General features: G+C 47.7%; 1 protein-coding gene across 1 annotated transcript in view; it reads right to left on the bottom strand.

Moving 5' to 3' along the window:
- LOC141085245 (SCO-spondin-like) overlaps positions 1 to 17,058 on the bottom strand; it is a 48,808-nt gene that overhangs the window by 21,518 nt on the left and 10,232 nt on the right. The window contains exon 3 of the mRNA XM_073570517.1: positions 13,003 to 13,044. Coding sequence (XP_073426618.1) covers positions 13,003 to 13,044 — 42 coding nt within the window. The remainder of the gene's footprint in view (positions 1 to 13,002; positions 13,045 to 17,058) is intronic.

Here is a 17,058-nt window from a genome sequence, read left to right as displayed (position 1 = left end):
GCGTCGGTACTGGCACTGGGCCCCTCATAGTACAGCGGTGTGTCTGATGGCGGGTGTGCACCACCACCGTCAGAGACACTTGATTGCACTATGAGGGACCCTGTGCCAGTGCCCACGCCCAAGAGTCGGCCTACCCACCTGTCCAGGGCAACGGCACTCGCACGGTGTCGTGCGGTAGGTGGTGACCCCGGCCCTGTGGGGTGAGGCAGCCCAGTTAGGGAGGTTGAAAAAATGGCATATGTTGATGTTGGACATTCAGCTCCTGCAAATGGAGGAACTGGAGAAGTCCGAGGAAGAGGAGGACAAAAGCGAGCCATTTTTCTGGCAACCTATGTGTCAGCAGGGGAAGGTGGGACAAAATCCTTTGAAACCCATGCATGGTTCATTTTAATGAAGGTTAGATCATCAACATTTTGGGTCGACAGACGGGTCCTTTTTTCTATCAGGAATGATCCAGCAGCACTGAAGACTAGAGTTGAGCGACTTTTGGTTTTTTAGGGTCGCATTTCGTTTCGTGAAACCCGACTTTTCCAAAAGTGCACCACGAACACCTCTGCCAAGCTGCCCCCGGCCCGTACGGCTCGTGTGAGAACCATCACCGCTGCTGTGTGCTGGGAATGCCTCAAGCAACCGATTTACCAGAGTTGCTTGTTTTTTAGCCAATATTAGGTCAAGGTTCTCCTGTGGCATGATGTTTTGTAATTTGCCTTTATAGCGTGGATCCAGGATGCTGGCCAACCAGTAGTCGTCATCGTTCATCATTTTGGCAATGCGGGGGTCCCTTTTTAGAATCCGCAAGGCATAATCTGACATGTGGGCCAATGTTCCCGGTGTCAATGATGCACTGCGAGTGCTGGGTGGAGGAGCACTTTCTGGCAAATCCACATCCCTCCAGTCACGCACAAACCCTGTACCAGACCTTGCCACGCCAACATTTTCACTTGCCCCACGAGATTCATCCTCCTCCCCTAAGTAATCATCCCCATCATCCTCCTCCTCCTCCTCTTCTTCCTCCACCTCGTCCAGGAGAGGTCCCTGAGCAGACAATGGCTGAATGTCATCAAGGATTCCCTCCTCCTCTTCCTCCTCATCAACATTGGCTGCAGACGCCTGCTCCTTAAGGTGCGTCAAAGTTTGCATGAGCAGACGCATAAGTGGGATGCTCATGCTTAGGATGGCGTCGTCTGCGCTTACCAGCCGTGTGCATTCCTCAAAACACTGAAGGACTTTACAAAGGTCTTTCAGCTTCGACCACTGCACACCTGTCAACTCCATGTCTGCTCTCAAAGTGCCTGGCCGTGTATCCTCCCACAAATGCATTATGGCCTGCCTCTGCTCGCACAGCCGCTCCACCATGTGCAGGGTGGAGTTCCACCTTGTTGCAATGTCGATAATGAGGCGGTGGTTGGGAAGGTGGAGCAATCGCTGCAGCTTCTGCATATGAACGGAGTGTACAGGCGACCGGCGGATGTGCGTGCACAGTCTTCGCACATTCTGGAGCAGGGCTGTTAACTCCGGATAATTTTTGAGGAAGCACTGCACCACCAGGTTCAAGGTGTGAGCCAAGCAAGGTATGTGGCTGAGTTTTGAAAGGGCTATGGCTGCCACAAAATTGCGCCCGTTATCACTAACTACCTTGCCTGCCTCAAGATGTACACTGCCCAGCCATGACTCAGTTTGTCGCTGAAAGTACTCGGCCAGCACCTCGGCGGTGTGTCTGTCGCCCAAACACATCATCTGCAACACAGTCTGCTGACGCTTTCCACTAGCTGCTCGATAGGGGGACACATCGTGTGCAACAGTGGCAGCTGCAGATGGAGTGCTCGTACGACTGCGCTCTGTGGACGAGCTTTCGCTTCTGGAGGAGGAGGAGGAGGAGGAGGAGGAGGGTGGAACGCCTACAGCCAACTGTTTCCTATACCGTGGGCTAGGCAGCACTGTCCCACCACCGCTGTCCCCTGTGGACCCTGCATCCACCACATTAACCCAGTGCGCAGTGATGGACACGTAACGGCCCTGGCCATGCCGACTGGACCATGCATCAGTTGTGAGGTGCACCTTTCCGCTCACTGACTGCTTGAGTGCATGGACAATGCGGTCTTTCACATGATGGTGGAGGGCTGGGATGGCTTTGCGAGAGAAGAAGTGGCGACTGGGTAGGTCATAGCGTGGTACTGCATAGGCCATGAGTTCGCAGAAAGCTGTGCTTTCCACCAACCGAAAGGGCATCATCTCAAACGAGATTAGTTTGGCAATGTGGGCGTTCAAACCCAGTGTACGCGGATGAGAGACTGAGTACTTTCTTGACCTACTCATAGTGTCTGGGAGGGTGAGCTGGACTTGAGAGCTGCATATGGTGGAAGTAGCGGTGGACAGGGCGGACTGAGAGAGGGTTGATGATGGTGATGGAGTTGGTGTTCTTTCTGATGGCCTAGAATCAGTCTTTCGTTGATATAACAGTGGGATTCCCTGACTGCTGTGGTCTTGCAACGACACCTCAACATTTGCTGCTGTGCTAACCGGTGGGCTTACAGTGGGGGAAACAATGTAGCGTTGCTGACTACCTTCGTTGTGATCAGTTGCACATGTGGTACTTGAGGTTTGGTGTTGTGTCCACGCTTGCAAGTGCATGCTGGTTAAATGTCTAAGCATGCAACTGGTATTCAAATTTTTCAGATTTTTCCCTCGGCTAAAGGTCTTTGCGCACTTCTTACAGATAACCTTGGCCTGATCATGAGGATTTTGTTCAAAAAAGTGCCACACTGCACAATTCCTACTTTGGCAGACATTTTGCGGCCTAGCACGCTGTGATTTTTTGACCCTCTGGACAAGCTGTCCAGCAACTCTTTTGATGTTTGGAACCTGTCTTTGGAGTGCTCCGGGCCTGCCAGATAACAGCTGTTGCGATGTCGATGTCTGCTGTGGATGCTCCTCATCTGAGCTATTGGAAGCAGCACCCTCTTCCCCCAATGGATGCCAATCTGGGTCAACAACTGGGTCATCCATCACCTCCTCTTCTATGTCATGTGCACCTTTCTCTGTGTCACCGTGTATGGTGGTATAGTGTGCGGGAAGGGGCACCTGAGTCTCATCAGGGTCAAAATCTGGCTCTGTACACTGCGAGGACAATGTAGTGCTCTGAGTGAATGTACCAGCAGAATCATCCATCAGCGGCTGTGCATCAGTGCACTCCATGTCAGATTCATCTTGGCCTGGGTAATTCACCATTTCACTTGATAATCCAGGCATGGTATGTGAAAACAGCTCCATGGAGTAATCAGCAGTATGGCCTGCGTCATCCTTCAATCTTGGTTGGGGTGAAGGACACAAGGAAAGGTGTGGTTCATGAACATGAGCCTCCAATGACGACTCAGTGCTTTTACTTTTTACAACTGAAGAAGAGGAGGCGATAGAGCTGGAGGCTGAGTCAGCAATGTAAGACAAAACTTTTTCCTGATGCTCTGCCTTTAAAAGCGGTTTGCCAACTCCTAGAAAACTAAGCGTTCGAGGCCTTATGTAGCCAGACGATGACGCAGGGTCAGCACCTCCTGCATTCGGTCCTATTTTGCTCTTGCCACTACCATCAGATCCATCACCAACACCATCATTACCAGCTGCCAACCCCCGCCCAATTCCACGGCCTCTTCCACCAGCCTTCCTCATTTTTGGTAGAAATGTAGACAAAATCCAACAAACTGTATGGTAATGTAAAACAAGGTACAAGGTGTCTATAGGACAGGGGAGATTTAGAATTTCTGCACACACTTGTGGACAGTGGACACTTTTGGATTGTGTGAGGCCCACTGATATCTGAGTGCTATGTGACAGGCTCGATGGCACAGCTGCCTGTGACCAAAGTGACGAGAGGATAATGGAGATTTTGAATCTCTGCGCACACTTTTGGACACTGGACACTTGTGGATTGTGTGAGGCCCACTGATATCTGAGCGCTATGTGACAGGCTCGATGGCACAGCTGCCTGTGACCAAAATGACGAGAGGATAATGGAGATTTTGAATCTCTGCGCACACTTTTGGACACTGGACACTTGTGGATTGTATGAGGCCCACTGATATCTGAGCGCTATGTGACACGCTCGATGGCACAGCTGCCTGTGACCAAAGTGACGAGAGGATAATGGAGATTTTGAATCTTTGCGCACACTTTTGGACACTGGACACTTGTGGATTGTGTGAGGCCCACTGATATCTGAGCGCTATGTGACACGCTCGATGGCACAGCTGCCTGTGACCAAAGTGACGAGAGGATAATGGAGATTTTGAATCTCTGCGCACACTTTTGGACACTGGACACTTGTGGATTGTGTGAGGCCCACTGATATCTGAGTGCTATGTGACACGCTCGATGGCACAGCTGCCTGTGACCAAAGTGACGAGAGGATAATGGAGATTTTGAATCTCTGCGCACACTTTTGGACACTGGACACTTGTGGATTGTGTGAGGCCCACTGTTATCTGAGCGCTATGTGACAGGCTCGATGGCACAGCTGCCTGTGACCAAAGTGACGAGAGGATAATGGAGATTTTGAATCTCTGAGCACACTTTTGGACACTGGACACTTGTGGATTGTGTGAGGCCCACTGATATCTGAGCGCTATGTGACACGCTCGATGGCACAGCTGCCTGTGACCAAAGTGATGAGAGGATAATGGAGATTTTGAATCTCTGCGCACACTTTTGGACACTGGACACTTGTGGATTGTGTGAGGCCCACTGATATCTGAGCGCTATGTGACAGGCTCGATGGCACAGCTGCCTGTGACCAAAGTGACGAGAGGATAATGGAGATTTTGAATCTCTGCGCACACTTTTGGACACTGGACACTTGTGGATTGTGTGAGGCCCACTGATATCTGAGCGCTATGTGACAGGCTCAATGGCACAGCTGCCTGTGACCAAAGTGACGAGAGGATAATGGAGATTTTGAATCTCTGCGCACACTTTTGGACACTGGACACTTGTGGATTGTGTGAGGCCCACTGATATCTGAGCGCTATGTGACACGCTCGATGGCACAGCTGCCTGTGACCAAAGTGACGAGAGGATAATGGAGATTTTGAATCTCTGCGCACACTTTTGGACACTGGACACTTGTGGATTGCGTGAGGCCCACTGATATCTGAGCGCTATGTGACACGCTCGATGGCACAGCTGCCTGTGACCAAAGTGACGAGAGGATAATGGAGATTTTGAATCTCTGCGCACACTTTTGGACACTGGACACTTGTGGATTGTGTGAGGCCCACTGATATCTGAGCGCTATGTGACACGCTCGATGGCACAGCTGCCTGTGACCAAAGTGACGAGAGGATAATGGAGATTTTGAATCTCTGCGCACACTTTTGGACACTGGACACTTGTGGATTGTGTGAGGCCCACTGATATCTGAGCGCTATGTGACACGCTCGATGGCACAGCTGCCTGTGACCAAAGTGATGAGAGGATAATGGAGATTTTGAATCTCTGCGCACACTTTTGGACACTGGACACTTGTGGATTGTGTGAGGCCCACTGATATCTGAGCGCTATGTCACACGCTCGATGGCACAGCTGCCTGTGACCAAAGTGACGAGAGGATAATGGAGATTTTGAATCTCTGCGCACACTTTTGGACACTGGACACTTGTGGATTGTGTGAGGCCCACTGATATCTGAGCGCTATGTGACACGCTCGATGGCACAGCTGTGACAAAAGTGACTAGAGGATAAGGGAGATTGGATTGCTTTTAAAAAAGCAGTTTGCGGAGCAGTGGGTAAACAGCAATGCCAGCGTGTCAGGAAGCCTTAAAAGGCAGCCCAACAACCAACACCACTGATACACCACAATATAGCCTCCCCTTGCACTGCACACACAGTGACTTGTGTGTTGTGCAGGCCAAATCGCTAGCAGCAGAAGCAGTTTTTTTGTCTTCTTCCCTGCCTAACGCTCTCCCTACAGAATCAGCAGCAACCTCTCCCTATACTAAGATCGGCAGAAGTAAGATGGCGGTCGGCGTGCACGCCCTTTTATACCCCCTGTGACGCCCACCAAAGCAAGCCAATCACTTGCATGCCCTTCTGAAAGATGGTGGTGACCCGTGCCTAGGTCATCACGTTGCCCACAGTGTCCGTGGATCCTGATTGGCTGAAAAAGAGCGCAAAACAAACTTTTGAAACGCGACTTTGGCGCGTAAGTCGCCGACCTCGTGGCCGACCTCATCCTAGGGTCGGGTTTCGTTTCATGAAACCCGACTTTTCCCAAAGTCGGCGACTTTTGAATTTTTTTGACCCGTTTCGCTCAACTCTACTGAAGACTCTTTCAGATAGCACAATAGCAGCAGGGCAAGCGAGCTCTTGTAAGGCATATTGTGCCAATTCAGGCCAGGTGTCCAGTTTACAGGCCCAATAGTCAAAGGGGAATGACCTGTGAGGGAGAACATCGATAAGGAAGGAGAAGTAGTTTGTAACCATAGTTGACAACTGCTGTCTCCTGTCACTTTCAATCGATCCAGTATTACCAGTCGTGTGAGCGGTACTTGAAAAATCAGTCCACAACATGGTCATGAAACCCCTGTCTCCAACGCCACTTCGGATGTGTGCACCACGAACACCTCTTCCATGTTGCCTCCTATGGCTCATGTGAGAACCATCACCGCTGCTGTGTGCTGGGAATAACTCAAACAAACGGTTTACCAGAGTTGCTTGTTTGTTAGCCAATATTAACTCTAGGTTCTCCTGTGGCATGATGTTTTGGAATTTGCCTTTATAGCGTGGATCCAGGATGCTGGCCAACCAGTAGTCGTCATCCTTCATCATTTTGGCAATGCGGGGGTCCCTTTTTAGGATCTGCAAGGCATAATCACACATGTGGGCCAATGTTTCAGGTGTCAATGATGCACTGCGAGTGCTGGGTGGAGGAGCACTTTCTGGCAAATCCACATCCCTCCAGTCACGCACAAACCCTGTACCTGACCTTGCCATGCCAACATTTTCTCTTGCCCCCTGAGAAGCATCCTCCTCCCCTAAATAATCATCCTCATCATCCTCCTCCTCTTCCTCTTCTTCCTCCACCTCGTCCAAGAGAGTTCCCTGAGCAGACAATGGCTGACTGTCATCAAGGCTTCCCTCCTCCACTTCCTCCTCGGCTGCAGACGTCTGCTCCTTAATGTGCATCAAAGTTTGCATGAGCAGACGCATAAGTGGGATGCTCATGCTTATGATGGCGTCATCTGCGCTTACCAGCCATGTGCATTCCTCAATACACTGAAGGACTTTACAGAGGTCTTTCAGCTTCGACCACTGCACATCAGACAACTCCATGTCTGCCCTCAAACTGCCTGCCCGTGTATCCTCCCACAAATGCATTACAGCCTGCCTCTGTTCGCACAGCCTCTGAACCATGTGCAGGGTGGAGTTCCACCTTGTTTCAACGTCGATAATTAGGCGGTGCTTGGGAAGGTGGAGCAATCGCTGCAGCTTCTGCATACGACTGGAGTGTATGGGCGACCGGCGGATGTGCGAGCACAGTCTTCGCACCTTATGGAGCAGGGCTGTTAACTCCGAATAATTATTGAGGAAGCACTGCACCACCAGGTTCAAGGTGTGAGCCAGGCAAGGTATGTGTCTGAGTTTTGAAAGGGCTATGGCTGCCACAAAATACCGGCCATTATCACTAACTGCCTTGCCTGCCTCAAGATGTAGACTGCCCAGCCATGACTCAGTTTGTCGCTGCAAGTAGTCGGCCAGTACCTCCGCGGTGTGTCTGTTGTCGCCCAAACACATCATCTTCAACACAGCCTGCTGATGATTACCACTAGCTGTTCGATAGTGGGACACCTCGTGTGCAACACTGGCAGCTGCGGATAGAGTGCTCGTGCGACTGCACTCTGTGGAAGAGCTTACGCTTCTGGAGGAGGAGGAGGAGAAGGGTCGAACGCCTACAGCCAACTGTTTCCTATACCGTGGGCTAGGCAGCACTGTCCCACCGCCGCTGTCCCCTGTGGACCCTGCATCCACTACATTAACCCAGTGCGCAGTGATGGACACGTAACGGCCCTGGCCATGCCTACTGGACCATGCATCTGTTGTGAGGTGCACCTTTCCACTCACTGATTGCTTGAGTGCATGGACAATGCAGTCTTTCACATGCAGGTGGAGGGCTGGGATGACTTTTCGAGAAAAGAAGTTCCGACTGGGTAAGCCATAGCGTGGTACTGCGTAGGCCATGAGCTCGTGAAAAGCTTCGCTTTCAACCAACCGGTAGGCCATCATCTCTAACGAGATTAGTTTGGCAATGTGGGTGTTCAAACACTGTGTACGCGGATGAGAGGATGAGTACTTTCTTGTCCTACTCAGAGTCTCTGGTAGGGTGAGCTGGACTTGAGAGCTGCATATGGTGGAACTAGCGGTGGACATGGCGGACTGTGAAAGGGTTGGTGATGGTGTTGGTGGTCTTGCTGATGGCCTAGATTCAGTCTTTCGTAGCAATGGCCTAGATTCAGTCTTTCGTAGCAATAACATTGTGATTCCCTGACTGCTTTGGCCTTGCAACGACACCTCAACATTTGCTGCTGGTGGTGTGCTAACCGGTGGGCTTACAGTGGGGGAAGCGATGTAGCGTTGCTGACTACCTTTATTCGGAGCAGGTGCACATGTGGTACATGAGGTTTGGTAGTCCATCCACGCTTGCAAGTGCATGGTGTTTAAATGTCTAAGCATGCAACTGGTATTCAAATTTCTCAGATTTTTCCCTCGGCTAAAGGTCTTTGCGCACTTCTTACAGATAACCTTTGCCTGATCATTAGGATTTTGTTCAAAAAAGTGCCAGACTGCACTCTTCCTACTATGGAAGACATTTTGAGGCCTTGCACGCTGTGCTAATTTGACCGTCTGGCCAAGCTGTCCTGCAACGTTTTTGATTTTTGTAACCCGTTTTTGGACTGCTACGGGCCTGCCAGCTATCAGCTGTTGCGATGTCGATGACTGCTGCGGATCCTCCTCCTCCTCTTCTGAGCTATTGGCAGCGGCACCCTCTTCCCCCAATGGATGCCCATCTGGGTCAACAACTGGGTCATCCATCACCTCCTCTTCAATTTCATGTGCACCTTCCTCTGTGTCACCGTGTAAGGTGGTATAGTATGCGGGAAGGGGCACCTGAGTTTCATCAGGGTCAGATTCTGGCTCAGTACACTGCGAGGACAATGTAGTGCTCTGAGTGAATGTACCAGCAGAAAAATCTACCAGTGGCTGTACATCAGTGCACTCCATGTCAGATTCATCTTGGACTGGGGAATTCACGATTTGACTTGATAACCCAGGCATGGTATGTGAAAAGAGCTCCATGGAGTAATCTGTAGTGTGGCCTGCGCATCCTTCACTTTTGGTAGGGGTGAAGGACACAAGGAAAGGTGTTGTTCCTGACCAGGAGCCTCCACAGACGACTCAATGCTTTTATTCATTGAAACTTCAGAAGAGGATGCGATAGAGCTGGAGGCTGTGTCAGCAATGTAAGCTAAAACTGTTCCTGAAGCTCCGGCTTTAAAAGCGGTTTACCTACTACCAGAAAAGGGAGACTTCGAGGCCTTGTGGAGCCAGATGATGGCGCAGGTTCAACACCTCCTGCCTTAGGTGCTATTGTGCTTTTGCCAGTACCAGCAGATGCACGACCACCACCACCACCATCAGTACCAGCTGGCAACCCCCGCCCACGTTCACGGCCTCTTCTACCATACTTCCTCATTTTTGGGAAAATGTACCCAAAATACCACCAGCTATATGGTACTGTAAAACAAGGTACAAGGTGTATATAGTATTGGGGAGAATTTGAATCTCCCTAGAGATTTTAGGAGGCTGAACTATTATCTCAGGCCCACTATAGATTACACCTCAATTTAATAGGCTGAAAGTGGCTGGTGTATGACAAAGTACAAGGTCTATATAGTATTGGGGAGAATTTGAATCTCCCTAGAGATTTTAGGAGGCTGACAATGATGCTCTCAGTCCAACTATGGCAGCAGGCAGCCTAATAAGCAGGACTGCTGCACACAAAAGTGTGGAAAAATGAACGCTTGGTAACTGTGCAGAAAAGAGGAAGAAAAGTATTTTTGCTTTTAAAAAAGCAGTTTGCTCAGCAGTGTGCAAACAGCAATGCAGCTATCAGGGAGCCTTATAAGGCAGCCTAATAACCAACAGAGCTGATGCACCAAAATATAGCCTCCCCTGTCACTGCACACAAACTGTTGTGTTGTACAATGAAAATCGCTACCAGCAGAAGCAGTTTTTTTGTTCTTCCTCCCTGCCTAACGCTCTCCCTTATTCAGAATCAGCAGCAGCAACCTCTCCCTATGCTAAGATCGGCAGAAGTAAGATGGCGGTCGGCATGCACACCCTTTTATAGCCCCTGTGATGCCACACAAAGCAAGCCAATCACTTGCATGCCCTTCTCAAAGATCGTGGTGACCGCTGCCCATGTCATCACGTTGCCCACAATGTGCGCCACCATCATTGGCTGAAAAAGGGCGCTGGAAGCATAATTTGAAACGCGACTTTGGCGCTCTGGTCGCCGACCTCATGGCTGAACTCACCCTATGGTCGGGTTTCGTTTCATGAAACCCGACTTTAACGAAAGTCGGCGACTTATGAATTTGACCGACCCATTTCGCTCAACTCTATGAGTGACATATCGTTCGGCAAGAGAAAATGAAAGACACTTTATACAGCATCCATGACTTCACATGACTATGAGCAGTTACATCACAATGGTTAAGTAGTAGCTCCAATTAACTGAACAATGGGCTACAATTCCTTTGGAAACAATTCACACCTTGCATGAATCCATACCTCAGATAATTGAGGCTGTAATCCCCGCAAAAGGTGAACCTACACCATATTAAACTAACTTTTGTTGATTTTTCCAGGTGTTTCCATTATTTTGTTAAACCCCTGTACATATTACTGCATTGATGGCTTGTCTGCAGAACGTACCACCTTACTTGTGCTAAAGCCCCTGAAGAAGCTGAACTAATGGCGAAACTTGTTGGGAAAACTTGTGTGATAAGTTTTAACAATTGTGGTGTTTGTCTTTGTTGCAACTACGGTTTTATGGAACTTTAAAAGCCTTCCTGTAAAGTTGCTATCATTGTGTGTGTGTATATATATATATATATATATATATATTGTGGTGCAGTGGCCGCTGTGTCCACTAGGGGGCGCTGTGTGGGTGTCCCAGGACAGCAGTATAAGCATTTCCATTACCCTGATAGGTGTAGGATACTGAAAGATCATAATGATCAGCAGAGGTACTGCTGAGTAGTACGTTCCGTTACAATGTGTCAGGGAAGCCTGTGTGTAGCTGTATGCAATAGGACCTTGTGTGAGGTCATAGTCATGTGATCACCTGTGGGTGTGGTTATGGACCATATAAGGTACCTGAGGTCTGGCCACAAGGGGTGAATGCTGGGACCTGATTGGTCCAGTTTGGAAGGTCCCGTGTGGAGAAGGATCTCCTCACTAACAGCACATGTGGACGCTGTGACTAAGGGCGATATGTGCCTGACCGTTCCCAGGGAGAGGGAAGGAACGTTTGCAGTGTAAAGCAGCATGCAAGGTAACCCGGAGATGGGACTACTACTGAGAGACTGTATAGCCTGCTGGCTAGATGATGCACAGTCTGTGTGACTAGGAAGGCTATAGGGGAGCAGAGCTCCAGTGTGAAGATACCCTGCTGTAAGACTGTTGCATGTTACTGCTGGAGGTTTATGAAGGATGAATAAACCTCATGGACTATGATTTGTTGGAAAATCCTGTGCCGGATGTGTTTTTTGATCGCTGCAAGCGAGTGTCCCCCAACCCTGAATGACAGCGCTACCTCACAATATATATATACAAAGTTAGAGCAACACAAGAGAAAACAGAAAGTGCAAAGCACCCCAGGCAAATATCAAACCTCAATTGTAAAAATCCAAAAATCAGGGGCAGCACACCATTTTTAGTGAAAAAAGAGCTATTTTATTTCACCCATCGCGGCGACGGTTTGGTCCATGAACATGTGCAAATGCTGGATATATAAAGGGTCTACATAATTACAGTATTTAACAATAATTACATAAGAGAGTATGTTTTCTCATAGAAAAAAGCATACATAGTACATATATATACACACACAGCATGTATATTTGGCAGATACCAAAAAGTAGTGGATCAGAAAGGATCCCTTTTATAGTGATCCAAATTTTTCTATTGATTTGGTGCATCATAAACAAAATAAATTGTCTAACTATGCAAAAATTCTTGACAAATCTTTCACCGTTTTGTGTTTACAGCTACTATGCAGATCTATGTGACCCTGCAGTTATACACTACAAATAAACCCTGTATTAAGTTTGCTCTTGCAATCATGTGTTACTCCACAGCCTTTACCATATCTTCTCTCCATTGTAGATTATTGAGAGATGTGACTGCTAAATAGGATTGCTTGTCTGCAACCATCGGAGACACATTACTTTGCATAGGAGCTGTGTGCACAAAACACTGGGAGATTTTTGCATAGTTGCTTCATTTTTTTTTATATAAATGCATTGAAGCCATTGGAAAATTGGTTGCAAAAAATGTGCACACCCTTTAATATTTTGTCAAGTAAATGATCACTAGGTATTGGGGACACCATTGCTAATAGGGGTCAATTTACTCACAGCGCCCGGGGTTGCAAAAATAGCAATGAGTAAATATAAGGGCTCATACTCACTCACTTGCGAGAGCCTGACACGATTCTTGTGCAAGTCTCTCGCATGAAAATCTGGCACTCCTGCCAGCATTGAGACCGGAGCGTGCGGCTACATGTATTTCTGTGAAGCCGCACACTCCAGTCCCAGAGCTGGCGGCATTGTCGAGTTTTCATGCGAGAGACTTGCACTAGAATCGTGTGAGGCTCTCGCAAGTGAGTATGAGCCCTAAAAGTGACATACAAAAAAAAAGTGTTAGAGCATAATAATGACTAATACTCACTTTTTTGCAGGTCTTGTGCGGTGATCAGAATGAAGGCTGTCCCTGAAAAGCACAATCAGATGTCTGGTTAAATTCACATCCAAAGCTAATATACGATTTCTGCTGATACCAGAGAGCAGAGTAATGGAGCAGGCCTGGATTGATAATCTGCCCAGTCAGGCATTTTCCCGCTGGGCTGCTATGTATTTGTCCCTTGTGGGCCACTGGCTGGCGGCGCCTGCTCATCTGGCCGCTTGCCAGCTGATGCGGTGGCCACCGGCCTGTTTTTCCTGCCGCCGGCCCTTTAAGTCTGCGGGCACGGCGATGGTTTTACAGGTGTGCACATCAGTCAGTGGCAAGAAGGCTGGGGGGGGCACCCTAGGGAATAAGAAGAACAAGCAACGTGATGATGCACGTCAGACGTTCTTTGAGGGCGGAGAGAGCACGCTCTGCTCTCCCGTCCATGGCTGCAGCACTGACCTATCAGGTATCCAGATAAGCTCCTACCCGGCTGAGTGCAATGATGCAATCATGTATTCAGTGATGCCGAGTGGTCTGGCTGGGTGAGTAAGAGACTGAGATACTCCCAGGCAGCCCAGAAGCACTTTAAATTAAAATGCATCAGCCCCAGCACCGGCTGTAATAGAGGTGCTGAGGCCCGAGGACCTGACTGGGCTGATGTGATGATGTGTATATACAGTACAACAGGGGCTGGGGGGGCCTGGGCTGATGTGATGATGTATATACAGGGGCCTTGGCTGATGATGTATACACAGGGGCTGGGGGGCCTGGGCTGATGTATATACAGGGACTTGGGGGCCTGCCTGGGCTGATAATGTGTATATACAGGGGCTGGGGAGCCTGGGCTGATGATGTATATACAGGGGACTGCACATGATGATGTGGGGAGGGGGGATAAATGGGGACTGCACATGATGTTGGAGGAGAGTTAAAGGGGGACTGCACATGATGATGTGGGGGGAAAAAGTGGGAGTGCACATGATGATGTGGGGAGGGGTTTTAAAGGGGGACTGCACATGATGATGTGGGGAGGGGTGTTAAAGGGGGACTGCACATGACGATGTGGGGAGGGGTGTTAAAAGGGGACTGCACATGATGATGTGGGAAGGGGGTTTAAAGGGGGACTGCACATGATGATGTGGGGAGGGGTGTTAAAGGGGGACTGCACTTGATGATGTGGAGGTTAAAGGGGGACTGCACATGATGATGTGGGGAGGGGGGTTAAAGGGGGACTGCACATGACGGTGTTGGGGGTTAAAGGGGGACTGCACATGATGAAGTAGGGGGTTAAAGGGAGACTGCACATGATGATGTGGGGAAGGTGTTAAAAGGAACTGCAAAGGACGACAAGGGGTAAAGGGGACTACACATGATGAAGTGGGGGGAAGGGGATGGGAGACTGCAAATGATGAATTAAGCATGAGGGAAGTGGGACAGCAATTGAATTGAGGGTGAGAAGAGCAAATGATGATCTGGGGAAAGAGCAAATAATAATGAATTTTGAGGGTGGGGAAGTAAATGATGTATTGAATGTGGTGGAAAAGCTTTTGATAATGAATAGAGAGTGGGAGAGAGAAGACATGACAATGAATTGGTGCGGAAGGGGCATGTAAATATGAGTCGCGGGAGCAAGAGGTACATGTTGGGGGTCGTTGAGTATGCAGTGACTGGTAATGAATTGGGGAAAAGAGTACAGGTGCTAATTAATTAATATATTTTTTAGGTGGGAAAAGTGGCTATGTATAGCTAGAAGGGGCTCAGTGGTATATTATAATTTATATTTGGAATGGTGGGTTGCATAATAGCCACTTATGTATTAATGGTGGGTGCATATCTGAATTCAGATGTGTAGCGTAGAAGAAAGGAAAAAAGAGGGGAATGTGCTCTGGAAGCGGTGCTCTAGGTAACTATGTGTTATTTTATGCAGAGATGACTGGAAGAGGTGATGGCAGTCTGCGCTGCATGAAAAAGAAAAGCAAAGATGAAGGACTTCAGCTAGAGACGACACTGGTGAGTCAGTGTGTTACCTGTACACTAATGCTATACTCCTGTGTATAATGTCACCAGTGATCACTATATTATCTGTACACTGACACTATATACAGAGGTCCTGTGTATAATGTTACTAGTGATCACTGTATTACCTGTACAATTTATACAGAGCTCCTGTGTATGTCACCAGTGATCACTGTATTACCTGTACACTGACACTGTATGCTATGTACAGAGCTCCTGTGTATAATGTTACCAATGATTACTGTATTACCTGCACACTATATGCTATATACAGAGGTCCTGTGTATAATGTCACTGGTGATCACTGTATTACCTGTACACTGACACTATATACAGAGCTCCTGTGTATAATGTCACCAGTGATCACTGTATTACCTGTACACTGACACTGTATGCTATGTACAGAGCTTCTGTGTATAATATCACTGGTGATCACTGTATTAGCTGTACACTGACAGTAAACACAGAATTCCTGTGTAGAATGTCACTTAGTATTGTGTTTATTTTTTTTAATTATCGGTATTGTAGTATTCAGTCACTATGTGGTGGTAATATGTTGTCTGGTCATGGTGTGGTGATATCTGTTCCTTGTATGTGGTATTATTTGGTCACTATGTGGTCTGGTCATGGTGTGATGGCATTTGTCCCTTGTATGTGGTATTATAAGTCACTATGTGGTGGTATTATGTGGTCTGGTGATGGTGTGACGATATTTGTCCCTTGTATGTTGTATCAATGGTCATTTAAAAAAATTGTTTGTGACTCATTCCCTTAAAGAAAAATACATAAAAATATATTTATATTTAATAAGTTAGAATAGAGTAGGGTTCGGCCAAATGAGTCTACCGTGTCATGGCGGCCAGAACAAAAGCTGCTAGCTATGTATGTGATCTAGTGTTTGATGGGAACAGTTAATATCTGATTGATGAGGACGTGGTGGAGAAGTTGAGTTTTTCCAAGAGTGAGCCGTGGGACTGTGGAAGGTTCGAAGGATGGAGGCGGAGCTGGGGTAGAGCCTGGGCGGAGTCTCAAGGGGGCCCGAAAATTTTTGCCAGTATGGGACCCCAAAATTCCTAGTGGCAGCCTTGCTGCTTAATACCATTTTTTCCTGTCCTGTATATATACACTGCACAATACCACTCCTGTCCTGTTGTTGGAGAGGCGACATTGGTCTTTGGGAGGGTTAATATTGGTTTATTATTTTCAGGAATACTATGGGAAAATAAAAAATACCGTATTTTTCGGACTATAAGATGCACTTTTTTCCTCCCAAAATGTGGAGGAAAATGCGGGTGCATCTTATAGTCCGGATGAACCCGCTGTGGTGGGGAGGTGGGAGAGTGGCATCGGTGGAGCAGTGGGTTACTGTAAAATATCAGTATTTCTATAATATAGATTAATTCTCACATACAGAGTCTAGTCCAGCTAGCAGAGGCTCTGGTTAGAGTGTGACTGAGCTATTCTGGATTCCTTGGCTCACACAGCTGTCTCTCTTGTCAAATGTATAGGTCAAAATAGTCAAAGCTGTCAAAATGTGACTATTTAGAGATAATGAATGGTTCTAAAGATCTCAGACTTTAGGCTTAAATATCTCAGACTAAGGTAATGCATAAATAACTGTATGCATATTGTTAAAATAACTACGGTTCACTTAATATGGAAGAACTTATGAACATAGTGGCAAGCCACCATATGTGGTTGTAGTTTATAGGTCAGAATAGTATATAAAGCCGGCCTAACTCTTGTTCAGGAGATCTCATATCCCTTGAGACTCTCGAACACCCGGACAGCTGCTCAAGACTATATGTAAGAACAATGCTCGTTTTCTCTTCAAATAATTACTGCATGTCATGAACTTACTTTTCTTCATTTTTGTAATCATTTTTTGAAATGAACAATTAAAAACAAGATTTATTTTATCCTCAATTCAACATTGCCTTTACTTTTGATTCTCAACCGTGCAAGAAGATATATATATATTTTTCTACATTTTGGCGAGCCGTAGCCAGCCTGATCTTTTGTGCTAATTTTGGTTGGCAT

This window comes from Dendrobates tinctorius, unplaced genomic scaffold (assembly GCF_039654945.1).
Source record: "Dendrobates tinctorius isolate UK_male_01 unplaced genomic scaffold, ASM3965494v1 ptg000028l, whole genome shotgun sequence".
In the NCBI taxonomy this organism is placed as follows: domain Eukaryota; kingdom Metazoa; phylum Chordata; class Amphibia; order Anura; family Dendrobatidae; genus Dendrobates; species Dendrobates tinctorius.
This window is presented reverse-complemented; position numbering and strand designations above follow the sequence as displayed.